The 24,960-nt window shown below is 54.2% G+C and overlaps 1 protein-coding gene across 7 annotated transcripts; it reads right to left on the minus strand.

Moving 5' to 3' along the window:
• Positions 1–253: 253 nt before the first annotated feature.
• On the minus strand, positions 254–24,316 carry NPR2 (natriuretic peptide receptor 2). Of its 7 annotated transcripts, none has more exons than XM_039911480.1 (24): positions 22,934–24,316; positions 21,696–21,901; positions 15,709–15,822; positions 15,132–15,267; positions 14,677–14,771; positions 13,959–14,091; positions 13,646–13,730; positions 9,961–10,081; positions 9,496–9,570; positions 9,054–9,110; positions 8,693–8,797; positions 8,515–8,586; positions 7,509–7,668; positions 7,051–7,206; positions 5,249–5,417; positions 4,952–5,098; positions 4,627–4,750; positions 4,340–4,408; positions 3,946–4,120; positions 3,658–3,756; positions 2,451–2,571; positions 2,308–2,337; positions 841–932; positions 254–673 (listed from the first exon to the last, which is right to left on the minus strand). In XM_039911480.1, the coding sequence occupies exons 1-23, from the start codon at positions 23,613–23,615 to the stop codon at positions 887–889; spliced, it is 3,177 nt and encodes a 1,058-aa protein (XP_039767414.1). In that variant the 5' UTR covers positions 23,616–24,316; the 3' UTR covers positions 254–673; positions 841–886. The 7 variants fall into 7 exon arrangements, 5 of the variants coding, with proteins under 5 accessions (XP_039767414.1, XP_028916509.1, XP_039767416.1 ...); XM_029060676.2 differs by having other exon boundaries at positions 9,033–9,110; positions 22,934–24,315; XM_039911482.1 differs by having other exon boundaries at positions 9,033–9,110; positions 22,885–23,225.
• Positions 24,317–24,960: the final 644 nt, after the last annotated feature.

The raw sequence follows: 24,960 nt of genomic DNA on the forward strand, positions 1-24,960 counted from the left end.
CTGCTTATTCCACCACTTGCTTTCTTCCATCCCTCTTCCAGCCCTGCCCTGTCCGGGACCCAACTCCTTGCCCTGCCTGAAGCTCCTCTGACCCCCACCTCTCTTAGCATCGGATAGCTAGGTGCTGCCCTCGTGGAAGGACAGACGAGGGACAGAACTTTGCCGCCAGCTGTTCTTCAACTGCCCCCCTTCGCCCCCACCCATTCTGCAATCCTCCTGAGCCAGAGACACCACACCCACTCCCCAACAGAGCTGCTTTTATCATTTTATATTTGAACAAAATATTCTGGGTTTAGATACAGATATTTACAGCCATCAAGCATTGGGGCTGGTGGGAGAGCAAAGGGAGAGGGCTTGTAAGTGTCAGCCCAATGGGGACACAGCCCAAAACAGGGAGGTAGGTCCCCACCCAGGAGAGAAAGCACTGGGTCTGCCCCTGTATATCTGTGGTATTGGCCATGGGTCTGTGTCCCTGGATTGGCAGGTTGGTATGTCCACGCCCCTGGGTTCTGCAAGGGGAATGGATGGCAGAGGCAGTAGCTGCTTTAGGCCCAGGGTGCTGGCAGGTTCGGGAAGGGGGTGGGGCGGGGAGAACCTGGAGGGAGAATCACAGAAGACCAGGGAGACCTTTCCGCTCTCCGAGGAGCCAATACGTCCGCATCTTCCCTTTTCCCTGAAAGAGAAAAGGAGGGGCAGGTCAGATCAACATCACCTGTAGGAGGCCCCTATCTCCGGGATCTCTCTGACGGGTGAAGAAGGGTGAGCTGGGCGACCCTTTCCACCTGCCCAAGAGAGAGAGACGGACTCTCAGCCCTCCCTCTCCCCCAACTCAGGCCACACCTTCATTTCCACATCGCCACGCAGTGCTAACTGGAAGCAGCCAAAATCATCCAAGGCATCTTTGGTGGTGGAGGAGACATGGATCTTCAGGGCTGGTGGAGAAGGGCAGGCATGGGTAAGGTTAGAATAGAAAGAGCAGCATCCAAGTTACCATGGGCTGGAGGAGGGGGAAGGGGGAGTGTAAGGGTCCCCTCTGAAGTTGGAGATCATCAACCTCAGTGGGAAAGAGCCCAAGGTCCCTGGATAACAATAACGACAATAATAATAATAATAGTTAAGTGCTGATTAGATAGCGCCGGGATAGATAATCAGGTCCCATATGGGGCTCCAAGTTTAAGTGAGAGGAAGAACAGGTATTGAATCCCCATTTTGCAGATGAGGGAACCGAGGCAAGTTAAGTGACTTGCTCAAGGTCACACAGCAGGTAAATGGGGGAGCTGGGATTAGAACCCATGTCCTCTGACTCCCAGACCCATGCTCTTTCCACTGGGCCACGTTACTTCCCTACGCTGTCATTTTGCCACCCGGTCCCAAGACCGGATCGGTCCACATGAGTGACGCCCTGGGGCCACATCCAGGAGCGGCCCATGCTCTGCCCAAGCAGAACTGACCCCCTCATGGGACCAGAGGAGATGATGGCACTTAATAGGCACCTACTATGTGCCGAGCTCTTTGCTAAGCGCTTGGGGTAGATTTAAGAGAATGAGATCAAACACAGTCCCTTGTCCCTCATAAGGCTCACAACCTAGAGGGGGTCCAGGCCTCCCAGGCAGAACTTTCACCCACTCTTGCTGGGATCATCAGCAATAGTCCTGATTTAACTTCCTTTGGGCAGAGCACTGGACTGGGCACCCAAGTCCGGGTCCCTGCCCTCGAGGAGAGAAGCACAAATAATATACAAGATGACAGTTAATGTGAGCATAGGCAAAAAGAACAATTATGAATGGCTATGCAGCTAACAAACAGATCAGTACAAAAAGTGATCTAGGCGTGCTGAGAGAGCGGAGAGAATGGCATGACCAGGGAAATGTGGGGGGATGCTTACTGCAAGAGGCGCCTTTTCAGGAGACTCTGAAGGAGGGGAGGGAAGTGTTTTGGTGAAGCTGAGGTGGTACGGTATTCCAGGCAAGGGAAAAAAAGTGTGGTCAATGAGTCAGAGAAGGGCAAGGGAGAGTAACGAGGTCTGCCTGGGAAGAAGGGAGAGTGTGGATTGGGGGCGTAGCAGGAGAGCAGATGGGTAAGAAGGAGCCAGCTAGTGGAGATTTTTGAAGCGATGGTCAGGAGTTTGTGCAGAGCAAATTGGGGGGCTATCGGAGGGGGTTCGAATGGGTTAAGAAGATGATATGAACAGCTAGTTGAATGTAGTACAAAACGAAAAGAGGTGAGGCTGTGGAGTGAGGTGTTGAGGGGGACACTAGCAAGGAGACCAGCACAGGAATCCAGCCAGGAGGTGATAAGAGCACGTACCAGGATGGTGGCAGTAAGGACGGTGAGGACCTGTGAAATACCGTAGATGAGGAACCAGCAGGATTTAGAGTGACCGGGTGAGAAGGGATAGGAAACAAAACACGAGGTGGAGCTTTGCCACTAAAACCATGGTACATCCGCACCTGGAACTCTGTGTGCAGTCTGGTCTCCGCATCTTAGGAAGGACATAAGAGAGCTGGCGAAGGGACAGAGAAGAGTAACCAAGATGATCAGGGGATGGAGCAGCTTCTGGATGAGGACAGACTAAAAGAGATAGGGCTCCTCAGCCTAGAAAAAAACGCAGGCTGAGAGAGGACAGAATTGGAGTTTACAAAATCACAAAGTGGGTGGTCAGGGCGAAACTAGAATCGTAGTAACCCAAGACCCACAACAGCAAGAAAGAGGGTACCCACTGGGGAGTGAAGGTGGTCAGTTCAAAACAAACCAAAAGAAACCTTTGTTTACCCAGGAGCTGGAAAAGTATGGAATTTGCTGCCAAAGGAACTGGGCAACCAAAAATATCAGCAGATCCAAGAGGGGTTTGGATGCATTTGGGGACAAGCAGTTCTTAACTGGGTTTAGGAGAGGGAAAGTTAGGAATGTAAAGGGGAAATTTAGGGAGGTCTATGCGGACAATTGAGGGTACGACTCCAAGAATACTGTCGCCTCTGAAGGAAACAGAGACTTGGGCCGGATGGACCACTGGTCTACCCCAATCACGGCTTTGTGCTTGGTCTTCACCTCTTAGGTGTTTGTAAATGAGGCAGGAATCAAAGACGTCGGCAAAGTGGCAGTCTTGGGAGTCGGGGGATGTTGTTGATAACGATGGGAAAGTCAGGAAGAGAAGAGGATTTGGAAGGGAAGACAAAGCAAGGGAGCCATTTGCTGTGGCTCTACACTGTTATAAAAAGAAGGACTAAGTGGGTTGCCAGCCCTGGCCCAAGCCTGATTGACCTCGGTTTTGAATTTCCTGTCTCTGTGGGTTGGGCAGTGGGGAGTGGGGGAGACGAGACAATCAGTCGCAAGATGGGCTTGGACCTAAGGCAGACAGCAGCTCTTCCCGATCCCTTTTCCTCCTTCCCTCCCCAGTGCCCTTTCCCTTCACCGACCCCCCCCCCCCCCCCACCCACTTATAACCCTTTTCCTTCAGCACACCTCCCGGGCTGCCCTCGGACAGACTACCCCACTAGAAGTGACCACAGCTCTATAGAAGCACACGCAAATGGCCTGGAGGGCTGGAGAATGAGGAAGGAAGAAAGGAGCTCACCTTGAGGTTTTGGGGAAGGGATCTGACTTTGGGGCAGTGAGGGGGGTGGTCTCACCCCAGGGAGGTGGGGGGAAAGGCCTCACCCTGCCCGTTGGACTCCATGCGTGAGGCAGTGTTCACTGTGTCCCCAAACAGACAGTACCGTGGCATCTTCAGGCCGACAACCCCAGCACACACAGGTCCTGCCAAAGGGGGCACAAGACTAGATGGAGAGGAAGTGGGTATGGGCTGGGTGGGGCTGGGGTCAGGGCAGGGTCGGGGCTGAACTGTGACTCAGGCTGGGTCAGGAGAGGGCCATGGATGAGGAACGGGCTTAGCCTGGGGAAGTCCCCAGGAGAGGGCCAAGATCTCACTCGCGTGGACACCCTCACCCGTGTGGACACCAATGCGCAGCCGCAGCTGGTCATTGGGCCGGTGTCGGATCCGGAATGAAGCCACAGCTTCCAGCAGGGCCAGGGCCATGCGAGCGATCTCAGGTGCGTGCCGTTTGCCATTGCGTCCAGGCAACCCTGACACCACCATGTAGGCATCGCCGATTGTCTCCACCTGAAGAGGGAGCAGAGATGGGGTGGGGGGGAAGGCACAGGCTTGGAGAATTGGTCTCAGAGGAACAGGGTAAATGGGAGAGGTGGGTGTCACAGGGACAGAAGGTTGGGAGGACAGGAAGAGGTTTGGAAGGTACAGGCGGCAAGGTCATGAGCAACTGGGACGACTCTGATGCAGGGGCTTGAAGGAAGGGTCGTCAGGAGGCAGGGCTTGTCCCACCTTGTACACATCAAAGTTGTCAATGATGGCATCGAAGCAGGTGTACAGGTCATTCAACAGTGTCACCACCTGTCCCAGAGACAGTCCTTCATTTCAAGATCTCCTTACCTCTGCCAAGTCCAAGAAATGGCCAAGTCTCTGTGGCCCCCTCCCCTGCCCCTCTCCCAGCATAACCCGACATAATTAGACCTTCCAAGCCCTCCAGGCTTCCGCCCACGCTTTCCCTTCCCAACATGCTCTCTTTCTTGACCACCCGCTCCCTGGCCCTCCCCCACACCCTGCCTCACCTGCATGGGGGTACTCTCCGCAGACAGGGCAGTGAAGCCCACGATGTCACTGAAGTAGATGGTGACGCTATCAAAAGCCTCAGCCCGCACTGTCTCCCCCCGCTTCAGCTGCTCAGCCACAGAGCTGGGGCAGGGACAGGGCAGAGGGTCAGCTGAATGTAGGGAGGGAAATTCCGGGGGGTAGGGGGAAGTCTGAGTGAGTTACCCACAAGAGAAAGGCCCGGGTCCCAGCCTGAGGCCACTTCGGGGGAGAACAGGGCACTGCGTGGCGCAACCTTGGGTGAGAGGACTTAGGGATAAGAGAGGCATGAGGAGGGGTACTCACTGGGGCAGAATCTGGTAGAGCAGGGCTTCAGCTTTGCGCTTCTCCTCCAAGTAGGCCTGCGTCCTTTCCTCTACCAACTTCTCTAGGTTATTGGCGTACTGCTCCATGCGTAACAACAGGTTATCCAGGATGCTGGTGCCCCCCTCCCTGCCCAGAGATGGACAGAGAGATGCTGAGCCACCTGATCTGCATCCCCCACACCAAACCCCACCTCCCCAGCCCTGGACTAGACCATCCCAGCCCTTCCAGGGTTGGGGCCCATGTCTTCAATTCAGGGAGCACCCCCACCCCCCTCACTTGTTGAAGCGGCGGATGAAGCCCTTGATCTGGCTAAAGTCAGGCCGTTCAGCAGGGTCCTGGGCCCAGCAGCGTTCCATCAGCATAGCCAGCTCCTCGCTCAGTTGCCCCCGATCGATGCTGGGCCGGAAGTATGGACGCTGGCCATGTCGCACTTTCTGCACAATCTCTGGCAGGGGGGGGGGTGGGATGGGGGGGGCGGAATGATGGAGGGAGGATAAGTGGGAGATGGAGAAGATGCAGGGGTGCCGGGCACAGAGGGGACAGAGAAAGGGGGGAGCAAATGGGAGGAGGAAAGATGTGGGGAGATGTAAGGATCACAGGAGCAGGACAGAAAAGTGGGAGAAGGGGGAGTCAGTCAATCATATTTATTGAGCGCCTACTGTGTGCAGAGCAGCACTTACTGTGTGCAGAGCATGGTACTAAGCACTTGGGAGAGTACGTTATAATGCTATAACATGGGAAAGAGCTGTTAGGTCCTGGGCAGATTGGGAAGGGCACTGAACCCACTTCCAGCAGAGGAGTGGTTTCCCTTCTTTGCTGCCTCAGGCAGGGAGAGGGCAAAGGACGGTGTGGGGTGGAGGGGAGGGAAGAAGAATGGGCTACTGGGGAGAAGAGGGCAGAGCAGCCTAGAGGGAACAATGCCAGGCAGGCAGGAGATGTGGGATGGGAGAGCGAGACGGCAGAATGCAGAAAGAAGCAGCTGGTGTGGAGGGGACCGCTATGTGAGAAACAGGAGATGAGGAGTCTCCTCCTGAATCCCCACAAACCATTACTCTCCCCCTTCGGACCATAGGCTTCTTCTCTAGCTGGGGGAGGGGGAGGAGGACCAACTCAGCCATCTGGGGAAGGATCATGGAGGGAGGCGCCTGTGGAGGCCTCTGGATCCAATTACACTGGAGCAGCTGGTGGGCCATATTTGGGCCTGGAGCCCCATGAAATGTGAGGGGAACCAGGAGGGGCAGGCTAGCTGGGGGATGTCAACAACTGGAGGAGGGGGCAGGGCAAAGCCGGCACGGGTGGGGGAAGCCACATGGAGACTCTTCTCAACTGTCTTCCCAGCCATCTGGACAGGACCGCTAAACAGCGAGCCCCCAGGGTGGGACTGGTGGCGGTAGTCAGAGGAAGCAGAGTGGGATAAGTGCAGAAAAGGAGCTGGAGAGGCAGGGTGGAAAGGGAAAAGCATGAGAGTGGGAGCCTTCAGCTGACTAAAAGGGCAGGTGACAGGTTTTAGGGCCTCTTCCCAGTTCGGACAGTCAGTCAATTGTATTTATTGAGCGCCTACTGTGTGCAGAGCATTCTACCAAGCACTAGGGAAAGTACAATAAATGCAATATAACAGACACATTCCCTGACCACAGTGAACTTACAGTGTAGAGGGCGAGAAAGACGTTAACATAAATTAAATCACCGATATGTACATAAGTGCTGTGGGGCTCAGGACACCCCTAGACCAGCAGCAGAGAGGAGGGGCGGCAGGAGGCAGAAGGGATTGGTTATCCTGGGGCGTGGAAGGGCGGGGTGGGGCGGGGGCAGCAGGGTTACTCTTGACTGACTGATCGATTAATCGATCATGACCCTAGCAGCATACGGTTCCAAGCCTCCACTGCCTGCAGGACAAAGGAAACCCACAGTGGCAAGTCCCCTGAGTAGTTTGTCCTGGGACAGTAAGGCCTGGGTGGAGGTCTCTGTCAGGATAGAGAAGAAAGAGTGCCCATCCCTGCCCTATCATGCCTGCTGGTGGGAGAAGGGGCTGGGATGAGGCTGGGATCTTGCCTGGGGGCCAGGAAAGGGAGTCTCACCCTTGGGACTCAGGTCCATGCCTTCCACGTAGAAGGGGCCGTTGCGTAGAGCAATCTCCTGAAGGATGATCCCAAAGCTGTATACGTCTCCCTTCTGCATGCCCATGGTCGGCAAGCGTCCTGGGCACAGAAGCTCTGGGGCAGTCCACAGCTTTTCTGCAGAAACAGGATGGGGTGGGGTGGGGGGTGGCCTGGGTCCTGGACTGCACTCCTAAAAGAAGACCACCATATTGGGCCCCAAGTCACATGCCCCGTCATAAATGCATCCCTGCCCCTGCACGAGGCACAGGCTGTCGGGGGGAGGGGGGGAGTGTGTGGACACGAAGGATAGGACAGGCTTTGGAGGGGATGGTGGTGGAAAAGGAGGTGATTTCAGAGCCTCAGAGTGTGGGCTATCCTTGGGCAAGGTGGAGGGCAGTCTCCTGGGTACAGAAGGCAGGATGTCCAGGGGGTCTCACTGGCATAGAGAGCATGGCTGTCCTCAGGCTCCCCTGCTGAGCGGAAGCTGGCCAACCCGTAGTCGGTGATCTTTAGCACGAAGCGGCTGTCCACCACACAGTTGGAGGATTTAAGGCTGCCGTGGTGGCCAATGATGCTGTTGTGGAGAAAAGCCATGCCCTGTGCGAACACAGGTCTGGTCACCAGGGGCTCCCGGCCCAACCCCAGAGGCTACCGCCCTTATCTCCCTAAAGACAATGGGCAGGCGGGGGACCAGCTTAGCCCACAGCAACTTGGCTAGGCTCCTCGCTAGATCCTCACCTCCTTGAGAGTAGGGATCATGCCTACCAACTCAATTGTACTCTCCCTAGCGCTTAGTACAGTGCTCTGCACATACATACCATTGGTTGGCTGACTGAGCTTCCTCACAGGCAACTGTTCTGGGGCTGGGTTGGTACCAGACTTCCAAAGATCCAGGTCCCCCTGGTGTTCCGGTTCCACCGGCTTCTCTTGGGCCCCCAAAGGCTCCCTGTGTGGTTCAGGGTCCCTACCAAAACACTGTGCCAGGTCCTCTGTCTGGGGCCCCAGGAAAGGTCTCTTTCTTTTTCACTCCCAACTCTAGCCCCAGCTAAAGTGGGAGTGGGGAGAAGGGGAGGGCGGGGGAGGACTAAATGATCGATTAATCGACTGACTGATTGGGAGGAATCCCGCTGGCTAAATTTTGGAGCTGCTTTGAGGATGGATTTGGGCTGCTCTCAGCTGAGGCACTGGGCATCTAGGGCTGAGCATATCAACCTCTTTCCTGCCTATAGCTCCCAGCTTCCCCAGATCTTTCAGAGATGGGGCACCCTGGCCTAGTGGAATGAGGCTGGGGTCTCAGAGTCAGAGGACTTGGGTTCTAATCCCAGCTCTGCTTCCTGCCTGCTGCGGGACCTTGAGAGAGTCACCACACTTCCCTTCTCAGTGAGGATTACAGTCCCAAAGCAGCAGGCGACACTGAGAAGCCTGAGTCAGGCAAATGCTCACCTTGACGAGGTCATTGATAAGGGAGTAGCGGAACATCCAGTCCAAATTGATGCTGTCATTTTCCAGGATGTCCTGCAAAAGGATACACAGCCCAGTCCGACCCAGAGTGAGGAAGCCACCAAGTCCTAAGGTCCCAGCAGACTTGCTAGGCAGAATCTCTTTTCCCTCCCCCTCTCACCTGCAAGCTTCCTCGGGGACAATACTCGGTAACAATGCAGATGTTGGGCGGGTCGATGCAGGCCCCGATGAAGCGGGTCAGATGGTTGAACTGGACATCCCGCATCTGGGGGAAAGGAGCAAGGGAAGGGGGCCCAGTCCCTTTGCCTCTCCACTCCTTTCTCAGACCCTTTCCCAGATACCTCTGCTTCCTGGTCAGCCACCCTGCCTTCCCCCATCCCCTTCCTCAAACACCCTCGCCTCTTTCTCTCCTTGCTCCCAAGTCAGCCCCCACTGACCCCCCCACCCCTAACGCCCACCACCTTTCCTTCCAACCTTGTCCCCCTCCTCTTGTCACATACATGCTTGAGCTCAAATAGAACCTGTCTGGTCAGCTCAATCCGCTTCTTATTTACATGTTTGATGGCCACCACGTTTCCCTGGGGGGAGAATCGGGGGTCATGGGAGACAGCAGGAAGGGGCCACCCCTCCCCAGGGCAGATAGGGGCACGGCAGGGGAAGGGATCTGAAGGCGAAGTTCTTTGGGGGTGGGGGCAGTGTCCCAGGCCACAGGACTCACAAGGAACACTGAAAGGAGGACTAGTGGTTTCTGGGAGGGAAGAGGCAGGACCCAAGAGTGAAATGGGGCTGCTAGGGTTCTCTTAGGAACCGGGTGGGAGAAAGGGGAGCAGAGGAGGGAAGCTCAGAGAGGAAAGGGGCCAAACGGAGAGGCCTGGGCCCTCCATTTTATGCATTCTAGTGAAAGGAAGTAGGGGAGGGGCCCCAGGGACTGGGATGAGAGCTCAGGACAGATGAAATGTTCACCTTGAAGTGACCGGTGTTGGCAAAGATCTGGTATTTCCCATGAGCTGTCATAAGTGAGCCGTAACTGGATCCCCGCTACAGCAGAGAGAGAGAGAGAGGGAAAGCAGGCAGGAAAGGTCAGAGCTGCAGGAGGAGGGGCAGCACAAGCAGAGCTGGGCCTGGAAGTGGTGCTCCCACAGGGGCAGAGAAGAGGAGCAGTACAGGGAGCGCGGCTTCGTCTGGAGGAGAGGCGGAGGGCCGTGCTGGGAGCAGAGTCACAGTTTCGGAGGAGCAGCTGTGCCGAAGCCTGCTGAAGTGCCCCGGGGGACAGGAGGCTAAGAGGATGCAGGAGAGATGAGGCCTGGCCAGCACTCAATGATCCTCCTGGGAGGCAGGCCTCCTCCCGAACCGAGGCTGCCCAGCTGGCTGGCGAGTAGAACAGGCAGTGCTGCATTGGGCGGATAGTTCACAGGGCTGCTCACTCACCAGGGAGAGGGTGATCCGGCTCCCAGCACTCTTATGGTAGCGCTCGGCATTGCCAAACTGCAGCTCCTCCCAGCGGATCCGCCACAGCATGCTGGCCAACTCCTTCTCCAGCATCAGCTTCCTGAAGAGAGAGGAACGTTTGTAGGGGAGATTTCCACCCAGCTGGAAAGCTGGGATGTGGGTATAGGAGCGGGGCAGCCCTCTCCCTGGCCCCGGGAGGCAAACCTGTCTGCTTTGGCCCCAGTCACCCTGCATTATAGTTGTGAATTCATCCACAACCTGGAGCCTGGTCTGGCACTGAGCCATAAGCTATGCCCAACTGATGCAAAACCCTGACAGACTCAAAGCCAAACCCGTTTGACAGAGATCCTTCTGCCCCCTCCAACTGGGATCACCTGAAAGCCAGACTGGGTATCTCCAAAGAGAGCTCTGGGGCAGAGAGGCCTCTATCCCGATCCTTTCCACTCCTACCCCAAGATCTCTGAAGCTAACCAGGCTCAGGGGCCAGTCCATAAGGCCCGGTCAACAAGAGGTCTGATGGTCAGGAAAGAACAATACAGAGACCCAATGCCAGGCAGACAAGAGGGACAGCAGGTTGCCGGCCCACGTCATCTGGAGAAATCAATGGAGTTTAAGGAAGAGGCTTCTAAAACTGGGGAATACCCAGCGTTTCCAGAGAGAGACTTGACATCTGGAATCGAAACAAATATCTCCTTGTCTGGGGAAAGGGACTTTAATTCTTACACGCTACCGACATATTGACCATTTACCCAATGAAGAGATTAGATGGTATATACTGTGGGATGGAGGGCTTTGAGTCACTGTATCTCCTGGCTGAGTCAAAGGGAAGACTCCCTTTACCCTAGAGCCACGAACATCCAGAGGAAGTCTGTGGAAGCCAGGGAATGTGAGCAAGTTAGATGACCAGAATGAGAGCCAGTTAGAGAAGAACGAAGTATACTTTCCTGAATGTGAAAAGTACGCCTGATACAATTTGGGGGGTGGGGGGAGTTGGAGTTATTGCAGATGCTGAGAGAGAAGACCTAGGCATGGGCTGAACAGGCTTGGCCAGCTGGAGAGAAGGTCACTCAGATTCACCAGCCATCCCACCTCCCCACGATGGTGGGAAATCTGAAGTTGTGGCACTTGGGTGATGCACCTGGTCCGGTCCCCAACACTCTGTGGTTGAGGAGGCAAATTGCAGGAGGCAGAATAAGAGAGGTGGAGGAAGGTCTAACAGATCGACTTCCAAGGCAAGTTCAGACAGTAGCAACACAAAAATCACAGAGGCAAGAGCCAGGCTGAAATGGGGTTGCCTCGTCCCCACTTATGAGGAGGTGCAGGAGTGCCCTTGGCTTTTAGGAACTGTGGAGGGCAGCCTTACAGATGCCCAGGGACGCCAAGAAAGGAGAGTAGGCCATGCTGTGGTTGGTGGGATCTCCCTCCCATGGAAGCATTTCCAATGCCTGGAATGGAGTCCACAGATTCGCCCAACCCCACCTCTTCTAGGGACACCTCAGAAGAACGGTGGGGATTCTCCCCAACTGACACTCTCAAGGATCTCTGCTGGCAATTGCTCCAAGAACTTTAGGCATTAGTCCAGGCTGGTGAATGTGAATGGAGTCTTGCTGTCTTGCCTCAAGTTGGTTACTCTGAAGGGGTTTTGGAGACAGTGCTAGCGGGTCTGTCTAGTCAAGACACCTCTGCCCAATCTTCAAGGCCTCACCCCTGACTTTCTGAAGGCATGGGGAGAATGGCAGAGGATCAGGGAAGGGGAGGGTTGAGCTGGTCCTTTCCACCCACACTACCCCATCTTCCTGCCCTCTCCACTTCCGTGGGTCTTAAATCCACTTTCCCATCTTCCAGTCTTGGAGAAGTGCAAGGGAGCAGGAGTAGAAAAGGAGGTTAAGGTAAGGGCTCAGAGGACTTAGTTTGTAGGGTTCTCACCAATGATTTCCCTTTTCTGGATCCCTTGCGTGGCCCTTCTCTTTCCTTTGCTGCCCAAGAACAGTTAATTCAGGATTATTCCCAGTTCCTGAGACTTAACTCTTCCCTGGGAGCCTTAGTTGTTGGCTAGCGAAGCAAGATGACCTACTGGAAAGAACAAGGGCTTGGGAGTCAGAGGTCCTGGGTTCTAAGCCTGAGCCCACCACTTGTCTACTGTGTGACTCTGGGCAAGTCACTTCATCTTTCTGTGCCTCAATTTCCACATTGGTAAAATGGGGATTAAGTACTTGTTCTCCCTCCTACTTAGACTGTGAACTCCATGTAGGACAGGGACTGTACCCAGCCTGATTTTCTTATATCTACTCCAGAGCTTAGAGCAGTGCTTGGCACAAAGAAGTCCATAACAAATACCACACTTTAATAGTAATAATAATAATAATAACAATAATAATAATAATAAAGAACTCTGTCTAAAGAGACCAGGTCTCCAGGACCTACCTATAAACTCCTCATCTAACATTTCAAATTGAACACAATGGTAGAATTTAGTTTCCTGTCTGTATCAAATTCACTGCATTGTTAGTCTCCATACTATAAAGTAGATGCTCAGCATCTCTTGATGCCATTCATTACCATACCAGCTGTTTTGGCTCGGTACCCAATGAGGATGGGTACCCCTCCCAGGCAAGGACCATGCTTTACTGCAAACTTGCATAGGCCACTGGAGGTTAAGAAGGAGAGCTTACTCCATAGACAAAGATGAAAAATATATAAGAAGAAAAGAGGATAGGAGCAAGAGAAGGAGAAGAAAAAAACAGCGTGGCTTAACGGACAGGGTTCTAATCCCAGGTCTGCCACTAGTCTGCTGTGTGAACCTTGGGAAGTCACTTAACTTCTCCGTGCCTCAGTTATCTCATCTATAAAATGAGGATTAAAACTGTGAGGCCCCTTGTGGGACATGGAGTGTGTCCCATCTGATTGGCTTGTATCCATCCCGGTACTTAATACAGTGCAGGACACATTGTAAGCACCTGACAAATACCATAAAAAAGCCAAAAACAAAATGATGAAAACTAAGCTGGGACAGACCCACCCAGGGTGAGTTGTTCATTAGTCCAGGAGAGGAAGGAAGGAAGCTTCAATTTACCATATCTAACAGGCTGTAAGACTCTGTAGCACACAGTACAGATGGCCTGAGATTTTGAATTGGAAAAAATTAAGCAAAAAGTATTTTAGTGAATGTATTTTGCACAAGTTTTCAATTTCAACTTTAAATTGCATGATGACGGTGGGCAATCTGCTGAAGCTGTGGCAATGGAGCCACGTGGCTGGTCCGCCCCATCCTCAACCCTGTGGTTGTGGAGGCTGGATGGAGGTGTTTGTCTTACAGGTGTGGGGGATGGGCGAGGCTTCCAACAAATAGGAATGATGTGGGGTTAGGGCAAGGAATGTCCATGGGCCGAGCCACTCTGCCAATGGAGCCTGCAGGCAAGCTGCGTAAAAGCAGCAGATCATTTTACCATGTGAAAAAAGAGAAGTTCTAGGCTAATTGATTGCTGAAAAAAAATGGATCCTGTGATCTGAAAAATTATCTGGTCCCATCTGGTCCCAGTCTGGGAACAAGGGCGGGATTTGGCTGAGAGCCAAAGCGTTCTCTGCGGAAGTTTCCCTAGAAGCTCTGATGTCCTGAAAGCCATGACAGGGACTGGGACAATGATAGGAAAGAGTAATCACTCACCGGAAAATGAGGAAGCTGGAGACCCCAAACATGATGAAGGTAAGTCCAGTGCCCAGAGCCACGATGGCCAGAGTGGAGAAAGGGGCTGAGGAGGAGAAAGGCAGAGAGTTAAGTCAGGTGGGAGAATGACAGACAGAAGGGCAGACGGGAGCAGAGAGGAGGCTATGATCAAGGAAGAGAGGCCAAGAGCTGCGGGTGGGGCAGTTTTTACATTAGAGGGGAAAGAGACTTTGATTGGGGCTGGGGGCTGTGGAGGAAGAGGAGGGAGTAGGATATGCTCCCATCCTTGCCTGGCCCCCACACACACACCCACTTTTATCACAGGAGGGGTCGTCCAAGTCGAAGGCACAGGGAGGGTTGTCGGAAGGGGGTGCCCCCTTCACCCATGGAATAGGCTGCCCGGTCCACCAGATCTGCTTCTCAGCCCCAGAATAGTGAGCAGCTGGCTGTAGGAGAGAAGCAGCATTGGTCCTGCCCCTGTCCCTTCCCAGATTCCTGCAAGCTCCTCTCAGAATTCTCCTTTTCTTCTGCCCCTAGCAGTCTCATAGTACCTCCCCCAACCCTACGAATTCCCAAAGCTCTTCCACAGGACACAGATGTGAAAGAAGTGTGGCACAGTGGATAGAGCATGGGCCCGGGGATCAGAAGGACCCAAGTTCTAATCCCGACTCTGCCACTTGTCTGCTGTGTGACCTTGGACAAGTCATTTCACTTCCTCTGTGCTTCAGTTACCCCATCTGTAAAATGGGAATGAAGACCGTGAGCCCCATGGGGGTCAAGGACTTTGTCCAACCTGATTACCTTGTATCTACAGTGCCTAGCACATAGCAAGTGCCTAACAAATACCATAAAAACCCCCAACAAACTTCATCTCCAGTTGCCCCCACCCCATATTCACCCAGCCCCACCCTGACTGACCTCTCCTTGAGCCCTAGACACTGAGTCACCCGAGTTGATCTAGAGGGAAAAAGGTTCCCGTGCCCAGGCTTAGACCTTTCCATGCGTCTAGGTCTCCAATGGATCCTCCTCACCTGGAAATCCCCGGAATCGAGGTCACCCATGGCCCACAAGACAAAGTCTGTCTCCCGATCATTGTTCTTGTCCATGACAACCACTCCCGTCACACCTGTGCCAGGGACAGAGGGGGCAGGAAGACAAGATGAGGGGAAGAAGAAAAGGGAAATTGTAAAGTAGAGGACATAGAGAAGTGAGATTGGGGATAAGACAGTAAAGGGGTGGATGCCAGGTGATGGAAATCACAGTGAGTGGAGGGGGACAGAGAGCAGGAGAGGAGAAGGGACAGGAGGTAGAAAGGCAAGAAAAGGAGCGTGGATGGGAAAGAGGGGACAGGGGAAGAGTTAGGGGCTGTGGGAAGATGAGCTCCCCTGGTGCCCATTGCCCCATTCTGCCTAGAAATCTTTTCAAAAATGGGCCACCCACCCTCTCAGAGTTCCCCACTCCCTTCCACCTTTCTTGGACATGTTACCCTGATATCTCCGGCCCTGCATCTTCTCCACTATGCGGAGCCCATCTTCTCGCGTGCCACCTTCCTGCAGTGTTTCATTCAGGACCTCCGCGTAGAGCAGGATCCCATCGTAGAAGCAGCCCGCAATCAGGTTCATCTGAGGGGATCCTGTTCTCACCAGGGAGAACCCCCAAACCTCTCCTCTGAGGGCCCTGCCATCCTGAAACCCATCCCCAATCTCGGACTGAGGAGGTTTCAGGAAGCCAGAGAGGTTGCTTTAGGGCCTGTCAATTCTCCATCACAGACAGTGTCTGAAGTCAAAAGAGAGTCTAGAGCCATTGTGCCTTCCCTGGTGGGAGATGGTGGTGGTCGGGGGAGGGGGTGGTTGGACGGGAAGCTGAAGAGCAGAAAGGCAGAACCTGATGGCCAGTTGGGGGTAGGAGCAGGTAGAGAGGATTAGAAGAGATCTGGGGCCAGGAGATCAGGGCTTGGGACTAGCGGTGAGGGTTGGTGGTGGGGGGGTCACTCTAGGGGAAGCGTTTCTGCAGCCTGAACTCTCAGTCAAAGGGGCCTCCTGAAAGCTGGTTTTGCTCCTTACCAGGGAAGGGGTGAGCTCCACACCAAAGTCAGTCCGGGCCCGTAGCAGTAGGCGGCGCTGGAACTCCTGGTACTCCGGGTTCGGGGGTTCTCGGTACGTGATCACCAACACCGTCTGCAACCACCAGCTCCTCACATCAGGAGGAAGGGAGAGGGAAGGGGAAGGAGACCCCTCTGGCAGATGGGAGGGGAGGATGTCGGGGGGAAGAGTCCAGCAAACAACCAGGAGTCCAGCAAGCAACACTGGGAGGACACTCCTGGTTGGGTTCTAAGGCCAGATGGAGAGAAGGGTACAGGGGCCTGGGACTACCTTTTTTAGCAAGGAAACCTATTTACTGGTCCCCCTAACTCCCAGAGTAGCAACAGGGCTTAACTCAACCAATGTGTGAACATGCCTGTTGATCTACTTGCTTTCTTCTCACTACTCAATTCTGCAAACCTCCTGCTCCAACACTCCTGACCCATTCACTAACTTGGACATGCAATGGATCTCGTCGTCAGTAGTTATCGTGACAGCTCTAATCTCACCAACTCTGAATTACCACTCTTTGAGCACAACCTGTTCACCTGCCTTCTCTCTTCTCTCCTTACACTCCCCCCTGAAAAACTGTTCTCTCCCCCAACAGCGACCTCCTGATCACTAGACTCCCCCCACACCACTTATGGGCCATCATGCCCCATTTGGTCTCAATCAATGGTAGTTCTTGAGCACTTAACATGGGCAAAGCACCATACTAATACAATAGTTGGTAGACATGATCCCTGCCCTCAAGTAGCTACTCAACCTCCCTTCTCTTGACATACAAATCCATACCCTCAACTCCACCCTCTCCAGGAAACCCAACTCCTTCTCATCGTTCATCTCCACTGATCTCACACTGCCAACCTCCGGCCCTGTGTCATCTCCACAGCCTGCTTGTGAAGCTCACATGCAGCATAGTGCCACGGAGCATTGTTGATAGAAATCCAGGCACAAGGCCGACTCTGATCCCTTCAAATTCATCCTTACTTTCTATATATAGCTCTGGGTTCTCTTCCGCTTTCCTACCTCATTGACTCCCATGCTCATTGACCCCAGTAATTATTCCATGCCTTTAACTCCTTCCTAAAACCCCTGGTGGCCCTTCCTTCCTCTTCGCTCCAAAAACCTTACCAATTTCTTTGCTGACAAAATTGAAACCCTCAGGCATGAGTTTCCCAGAGTTCCCTCAACCACCAAACTCCCTCCCTCTGCTAAATCGTCTCTCTCATCTCATCTTTCCCAGACATCTCGCCACAGATCTCCTACCTGCTTTCAAAAAATCAACCTCCTGTAGCTCTTCTGTTAACTCCACATCCCTTTCTAAAAACATTTCTTCCCCTTGTAACTGTCATCTTCAACAGCTCACTTTTTGATGACTGTTTTTTCTCTGCTTTCAAAACTGCTCCTGATTCCCCTATTCTATTCCATCCTCCCTGCTCCCTTTTCTGTCCAAACTCCTCAAATGGGTCGTATACAGTCACTATTTCCTTCAACTCCCTTCTTGACTTCTTGCAATCCAGATTAATGGCTTCCTTCTTGCCCAGTCTCACAGACTACTACTATAGTCCACTCTAGTCCATATTCCACTCTGATGCCTGGTTGATTTTTCCAAAAGAGGTCAGTCCATGTTGCCCCACTCCTCTAAAACCTCCAGTGTTTGCCCACCACCTCCACATCAAACAGAAACTCCTTACCATAGGTTTGAAGGACTCAATCTGAAGTGTTTTAAAACACTCAGAAGCAGAATGACCTAGCGGATAGAGCACGGACCTAGGAGTCAGAGGACATTCTAATCCCGGGTCCGCCATTTGCCTGCTTTGTGACCTTGAGCAAGTCACTTAACTTTGCTGTGCCTCAGTTGCCTATCTGTAAAATGGGGATTAAGATGGTGAGCCCTATGTGGCATAGGGACTGTGTCCAACCTTGTATCTACCTCAGGCACTTAATATCTTTAAAAAAACCTCACAGAAATAAGCTTCTCCCCTCTTACTTTACCTCACTGGTCTCCTACTACAACTCACCCCACACACTTCGCTCCCCTAGCACTAGTACAGTGCTCTGAGAACACTGTGCCTCCATCTCATCTATCTCATCGCTGCTCCCTTTTCCATGTCCTCCCTCTGGCCTGGAATTCCCTCCCTCTCCATATATGATGAGCGGCAGCATGGCCTGGGGGTCAGGAGGTCAAGGGTTCTAATCCCAGCTCTGCCACATGTCTACTGTGTGACCTTGGGCAAGTGACTTCACTTCTCTCTGTCTCAGGTCCCTCATATGTAAAATGGGGATCGAGACTGTGAGTCTCACGTGGGACAGAGACTATATCTAACCCGATTTGCTTGTATCCACCCCAGTGCTCAATACAGTGCCTGGCCCATAATAAGTGCTTAACAAATACCATAATTATTATTACAAGTCAGACCACCACTGTCCCCACCTTCAAAGCCTTAAGAGAACAGAAGAATCTGGTGACACAAACCTCATACCCTGTGTAAGAAGCATCAGAAATTCCAAGACTTTATATCGCCTTGGCGATGTCACAGTGTTGGTAAAAGACCTGGCAGTCCAAGTAACTTTACTTACCACCAACACCATCCACATCGTAATCCAAATCAACTACGGATTAGGGGGCCTCTTATTCTCTGATGCTTCCCTACCATCTCCTTAATCTCTGTTCCAGAAAGTAGTCAGGAAATCCCACCCCTTTCTCCTACAGGGAGTGGACTGATGCCCCTAGCACTGGGTCAGCCTCAGGACCCCAAGTAACTGCAACAGGGCAGTGGCTGGATCTCAGGGGCCAGTGACCCAACCCAGCCCAGTCCAGCAGAGCTAGTGAGAGGATGGGAGAAGCTTGTGGTTGACTGAGTTGAGAAATCAGGTTTTAAGTCCATCTTTCATGGGTTTACTTGCCTAAATCCTTGCCTACATCCTTACTGGCTATGGCCTTCTCTTCTGCACATCATCAACTCCCATGCACATTACCTCCATCAGTTATTCCAGACCTTTAACTCCCTCTTGGAACCCCACTACTCCAACCTTGCCCTTCTCTTGCCCCTGATGACCTTGTCATCTTCTTTTAACAAAGAAATCTCTCCCTCGCTTCCCCAACTCCCTGCCACCCCTACATCCACTGTCATCAATCTTGGACTCCTCTCAAAAGCTCTTCTGCCTGTTTTGGAAATTTACCCCCTCCACCTACGTCACTGACCAAATCCCTTCTTGCCTTCTAAAAATCCTCGTGCCCACTTTTTCCTTCTCCAGCTGCCAACTTCAACCCCTCTGTCTTAAAATGCACCTATATTTCCCCATCCTAAAAAAAAAAAACCACCCCAAAACTTGCTCTGGATCCCACAGCTCCATATCACCTCCATGCTCCCATTCCTGTCCAAACTCCTCAGATGAGCTGAAAACATCTGCTGCCTCTCCTGTCTGCATCTCCCCACTCTTCAAAAACCTCTGAAAGTTACCCATTCCCTCCAGATATCAAGCAGAACCTTCTGTCCATTGGCTCTAAGGCACTCAAATTAGCTCCCTCCCCTCCTATTTATTCCCTCTCTTTTCCCTAGATTGCAGCCTTCCTTCCTCTCAAGTCAGCCTGTTTACTGGGCACACATCTCGTCTCCTGTACCTGACCTCTTGTTCACGTTCTCCCCACAATCTGAAACTCTCTCTCCCTTCAAATGTGGATTCCCTGTCCCCAACTCCAGAGCCCTTCTGAAATCCCATCCATCTCCTCCAGGAGGCCTTTCCCGATGAATCTCCCATCTCTCTAGGTTAAATTCCAACTACCACTTCAGAGCTTCTGTGCCCCCTACATCCTTAAGTCCTCATAAACTTCTGTAGCACTTTTGTATATTTCTTATGTACCAGACTAGTTACTAGCCTGGGAACATATTCCCTATTCTGTCTTCCTCCCGTCTGTAATTTATTCTAGAGTGCTTCTCTCCCATTAGAGTGGAAACTTCTTGGGGGGTGGGGATCACATTTTACTCAATCTATTTTACTCTCAAATTCTTATTACAATTCCCTGCACACCGTGGATGCTCAATAAATACTACCAATTGACTGATCTTTCCTGAAAAACGACAAGAGAAGCAACAATGAGGATGAGAAGAACAAGGAGTAGAGCAGCTGCCTCAGAATGGGGAGGCAAATTTTGGAAACAGCAGAACAGACCTGATCAAACCACACTGCGAGACCTCCACGCTGTAAGGTGGAGTGGGAATGGGGGAGAAATGAGGTGTTGGAATGGAAGGAACTCTGGCAGTACAGAGACTTCTCCTTCTGAACAACCCCAGCAAGGTCTTTTCCCTCTAGTCTGTCTAGCAAACTTACACTTCCAAAATTAATGTTGGTATTTGTTAAGCGCTTACTATGTGCCGAGCACTGTTCTAAGCGCTGGGGTAGACATAGGGGAATCAGGTTGTCCCACGTGGGGCTCACAGTCTTCATCCCCATTTTACAGATGAGGGAACTGAGGCACAGAGAAGTTAAGTGACTTGCCCACAGTCACACAGCCGACAAGTGGCAGAGCTGGGATTCGAACTCATGAGCCCTGACTCCAAAGCCCACGCTCTTTCCACTGAGCCACGCTGCTTCTCAAAAGTGCACTTCCAAAAGTGGCTCCTCTCAATCTTCCTCCATCTCCCTTTCAAATCCTCCTCCAGTCCCCATCTCCTCCTGTTAAGTTTGACTCCTTGGCCCTTCCCATTTTATCGCTCAGGGTTTATACCCCACCTGGAGGCTGTCCTCACTCTTCTCAACTGTGCTCTGGCTGACCTTGCCTTTTCTCCATATCCTCCTATCTGCAGGCTCCTTCCCTCAGAGAACTCTAAGGAATCTGATCATCTGACTCCTTCATTCCCTTCTTTCTCACCAGGATGCTGCCTTCTCCTGCCAGAATGCACACCTTGGAACAGCTCCTGCTGCCAGCCTGATACAAGTGCCCTTGAAAGGCACTGGAAGGTGCTGATCAACTTCACTGGATCCCCCGTTGCATGAACTGGTCAAGTTCCAGTCTTCCGCATGGTACCGTCCCCCGCTTTCTCTGGGGTGTGTCTTCCTACTCCCCTTCAGTCTGCTCTTCTCTATCCCCCATAGCAGTTAGGATTCCCCTAGGGCAGGGTAGGGATTGGCTCTGGTGCCAGACGTGTGCCGTACCCAGTCCAATATTAACACTCATTAAATCTTTAAAAACAGAAAACAGGGTACGATAGAGACAGGTGAGAGAGAAAAGGGGATAAGAGAGAGAAAAAGGCTGGTTTGCTTTCAGGGCGGTGGAGGAGAGGACAGAAGACAAAGATGATGGGAGAGATTCAGTGACAGACAAAGAGAAGGACATAGCAAGAGACAGGGAATGAGAGTCAGTGATTGAGGGAATAACAGAAAAACAAGTTTCCATCCAGAACCACAGAAAGATCACAAAAGCAATGGAGGAAAGAGTGGAGCTTGAGAGAAGCTATGATCAGTGACCCTCCAAACAAAAACCTTTAAAATGGGCCCAGATGGAGCCTTCGACAGGTGGCAGTTCTACTCTGGGGAAACAGATAGGGTCTGGAGCAGGGGAAATGGACAAATCTAAGGTTATGGGAGCCTACCACACCTCTCTGCCCACAAAAGTCCTGAACATCATGGAAATATGGGGAAGAGCTCCGGATGTGGACTTCAGCAACCAAGCCCCAAGTTGTACCGGCGGGGTTCCTGGGTGTTAGATTTAGGGGCGGAAATGAGGCTAGGCTGGGTCTCTACCGGTTTGGCCCTGAGCTCACTTCCAGGTCTCCAGTTCCTTCCCAATTCAGCAGCAACAACAGCCTGAGCCTAGCCAGACTTAAATGTGATGGCTGAGGCTGGCTCTGCATTTTTGGGTATCCCCCCATGCCATCCAACTTCCCAGCCTGGCTGGACTTGTGCAGGTTCACAAGCCCATTTTGGAGGAGAAGTTCCCCACCCACACTCAGGGAACAGGTTACCTGGAAGGCTTCTCTCAGGGCTTGGGCCTGCTCCCAGGTACGATTGTCCTGCCAAGGCCGGCCAGGGGGGCGAGTGGGACTGGCCCGCAGGCTCTCCCCGAAAACATCCAAGTAGAAGAAGACGTAGTCTCCATTGGTCAGGTTCTCTCTCTGAGCCTGGAGCAGGATCTCATGCAGCATCTCCAAGGGCCCGCAGATGTACACGACTGGGAACGAGGCACAAACAGGGGAGCTCTTCACCCCACAAAACTGGCCCTCCTGCTCTGTGGAGCCTCTCCCATCCCTCCCATCTCCGGGTCAGGCTACAGCAAGCTTGGTCACTGCTGGGGATAGGGGAGTCAAGTTGCCTCCCCCTCCTCCCCTGCCAAATCTTCCCCGGGACCTGGGGACCGGAATTCCGGGCTTCTCATCTCAGCCACAACCGCTCTCGGAGGGAAGGAGCCGACTGCCCAGTATCCCTTGGGCCTCACACAGAGGCTGCAGCCTGAGCCTTTCACTGTCATCATCTCCTCTTCAAAGTATCCCCAACTCCCCACAGCCCCAGACACTCATCTGCTGAAGGGCCCATCTCTGCTCCCAGAGGGGCTGGGCTCGGGGGGGCTACCTTTCCTGCCTCCAAACTCAGTCCCTGTCCTGAGAGTGGGCCATCTCCACCTTCCCCACCCAGCCTCGTTCTTTAGATTCCCAACGGGCTTCTAGCCCCAATATGGGGAGAGTCCCTACCCCATGACACAAGACAACGAAACTGTTCTCTTCCCGACACTCTACCTCCCCTTCCCCCGGCTCACTCCCGCTACCTGCACAGCCAACAAGTGCTCCTCACGTTCAGACTTCCTCATGTGGCACCCAGCGATTCTAAGGTCCTTCCTGGTAGCCACCTCACTCGATGCCACATTCCCACCACAGCCCAGGCTGATGCCATGCTCCCACAACAGCCCACATTGCCCGGGTCTCTTCCTTTCCAATCTCCACATCTTCCTCTGATGCCCTGATCTTCCCTGAAGCTCTTGCCTCCATGCCAAACCTTCCTCCCAGGTTGTCCCTCCGCTCCGCACCTCAGCCCCGGGCCCCCTCCAACGATGCCCCTCAGGCTCTCACCCCTTCAAAATGCCCCACTACCTCCTAGAGGTCCCCACCTTGCCACAATACCTATGCTCCTCATCATGCCCATTCTCCCTCTCCTGCTCACATATTCCTTGGGAAGGCCCAGAGGCCCAGAGGCTCAGGGCTGCACTCACTGCGCCCGTTGGCCCGGATGAAGTGGGTGGCCTGCTCAGGGCCACCTGGCTCTCGGGCATACACCTGGTGCTGCACGCTGAGGTTGCTGCCCTGCAGGGCCTCGAAGACCCCCTCGATGGTGAAGTAGTGAGGTCGATCGTCAGTGCGGGCGTCCAGGTAGAGCAGGGCAGCCCGGGCACTCCAGTTGAAGTGTCCATGCAGCATCACCACAAATTCCCCCAGTTTGGGGGCCGAGGGTCCGGTGCGAACCAGCGTGCGGTAGTGTTCGCTCTTGGCCGTGAAGCCAGAGGCCACGGCTCCGGCGGTCAGCAGCGGCAGCCGCCAGTGAGACGCAAAGCGTGCGACCGAGGCGGCCGGGTAAACGCAGCCGGGGCCCAGCAGCAGATCGGGGTCGTGGTACAGTTTCAGGTCCACGGCACCCAGTGGGGCCGAGTATTCGGAACAGGCCCCGTCCAGTTCGGAGCTGATAAAGCGCAGGTCCACCGGCAGCGCGCGGCCCAGGGCCTCCACCGCCAGAGCCACCGCCGGGCCCACCCGGGGCCAGGCCCAGGCGTAACTCAGGTTGTGCTCGGGCAGGACCACTGCCAGGGTCAGATTCCGGGTCCCAGGGGGCCGCCCTCCCCCAACCACCACGACCAGCAAGGGCAGCAGCAGCGGCGGCAGCCGTGGGGTCAGCGCCATGGGGAAAGGCCGGCCTCCCCACGGCCCCTCGGGCACCCTGGGGCCCTCGGCCTGCCCTGACGGAGGGGGGAGGGTGAGATAAGAGTTCCCTCAACAGGGGCCGGGAGCTCAGGGTCAGGTGGCCAAATGGGGTGGGGTAAAGGGATCTGGAGTTGTGGGGAGGAGGAGAGGGCGGACAAGGCAGGGCTGCGGAAAGATGGCTCGGAGGTGGGCACGGGGTTGGGGGCACTTACCACCGAGGGACGGGAGCTGGATCGAGACGCCTGGGTCTGGAAGAGGAGGGCGAGGAGTCCAGGGGGAAGGGAGAGGGGAAAGGTGTCTTGCAAGAGGGTTGGGGGCGGGGGGCGCGGGAGGGGAAGGTTTGGTCAGAGGGCTGCAAGATGGGGCTGCCGGCACACCGGGGTTGGCAAGGCCGCCTCCCTCCGCCCCAGGCGATCGGGGTCGGGGTTGATGGGCGCGGGGAGGGAAGAGGCCCCGGGGCGCTGGCCCCGTCCTGAGCGGCGGTGGGCCCGATCCAGCCCGGCCGGGCTCCCGGCTCAGTCCGGCCTGCGTCGCTCTCCTTCGCGGGCCAGGCGGCGGGGGCTCCGGGGTTCCCGGCCCTCGGCTGCGAGGCTCTCGCTGGGGTCGAGGCGGCTCCTCCCCGGCCGGGCAGCGGACGGACGGACAGACGGACAGGCCGCCCGCCCCTTCTCCTCCTCCTCCTCTCCAACCCGGCGCCTCCCTTCTCCGGCCCCTCTTCTCTGGGCTGCCCCTCCCTCCTCTTCCAGCAGGCCCCCTCCTCCCTCCTCTTCCTCCCTCCTCTCCCTCGACCCCACCCTCCCTCAGCTCGGCGCCGGCCGTCCCTCTCCCCCCCGACTCCGGCCCTCGACCCCGACCACCCCTTTCCCTCCCTGGGGCCCAAGCCAGCGACTCGGATTTCTCCCTTCGGATCCAAGCAGGGAGCCCCCGGGATATGCTCCCGCTTTTCCTTTTGAGGGCGGGGGTGGCGGGGTGGGGGCAGAGATTTTTTATTTTATTTTTTAGCTGGGATGGAAACTGGCGGGGGCAGGCTTCGAAGAGCCAGCGGGTCAGAAAACCACCATTTTGGGGCTTGGAAGCCCTGAGTCAAAACTTTCAGGACAGAGCTTCGCTGGGAGTCCAGCCCCGAAACTGGTGGGGACAACTGCCCTCGTGGGGTTGGCATCTGTGCCCTCTCACTCCCACGCTACCGCCTGCCCTCCTGGAACTTCTAAGCCTTCTGTCTCCCTAGATCCCCCACCCCAGGTTCCGCATTTTTCCTCCTTCCTCCCTATGCCCCTAAGGAACCCCCTTACATCTGATTCCCCAGGTCGCCCCAAAGAACCTT

This window comes from Ornithorhynchus anatinus, chromosome 3, assembly GCF_004115215.2.
Source record: "Ornithorhynchus anatinus isolate Pmale09 chromosome 3, mOrnAna1.pri.v4, whole genome shotgun sequence".
NCBI lineage: Eukaryota > Metazoa > Chordata > Mammalia > Monotremata > Ornithorhynchidae > Ornithorhynchus > Ornithorhynchus anatinus.

Coding starts and splice junctions, on each gene's coding strand:
- NPR2 (XM_029060676.2), bottom strand. CDS start 23,615: ATGGCGCTGACCCCACGGCTGCCGCCGCTGCTGCTGCCCTTGCTGGTC. Junction 21,902..22,933: donor CATCCGGGCCAACGGGCGCA/GTGAGTGCAGCC, acceptor CCTCGTTCCCAG/TCGTGTACATCTGCGGGCCC. Junction 14,092..14,676: donor TCGATTCCGGGGATTTCCAG/GTGAGGAGGATC, acceptor TCTCTCCTACAG/CCAGCTGCTCACTATTCTGG.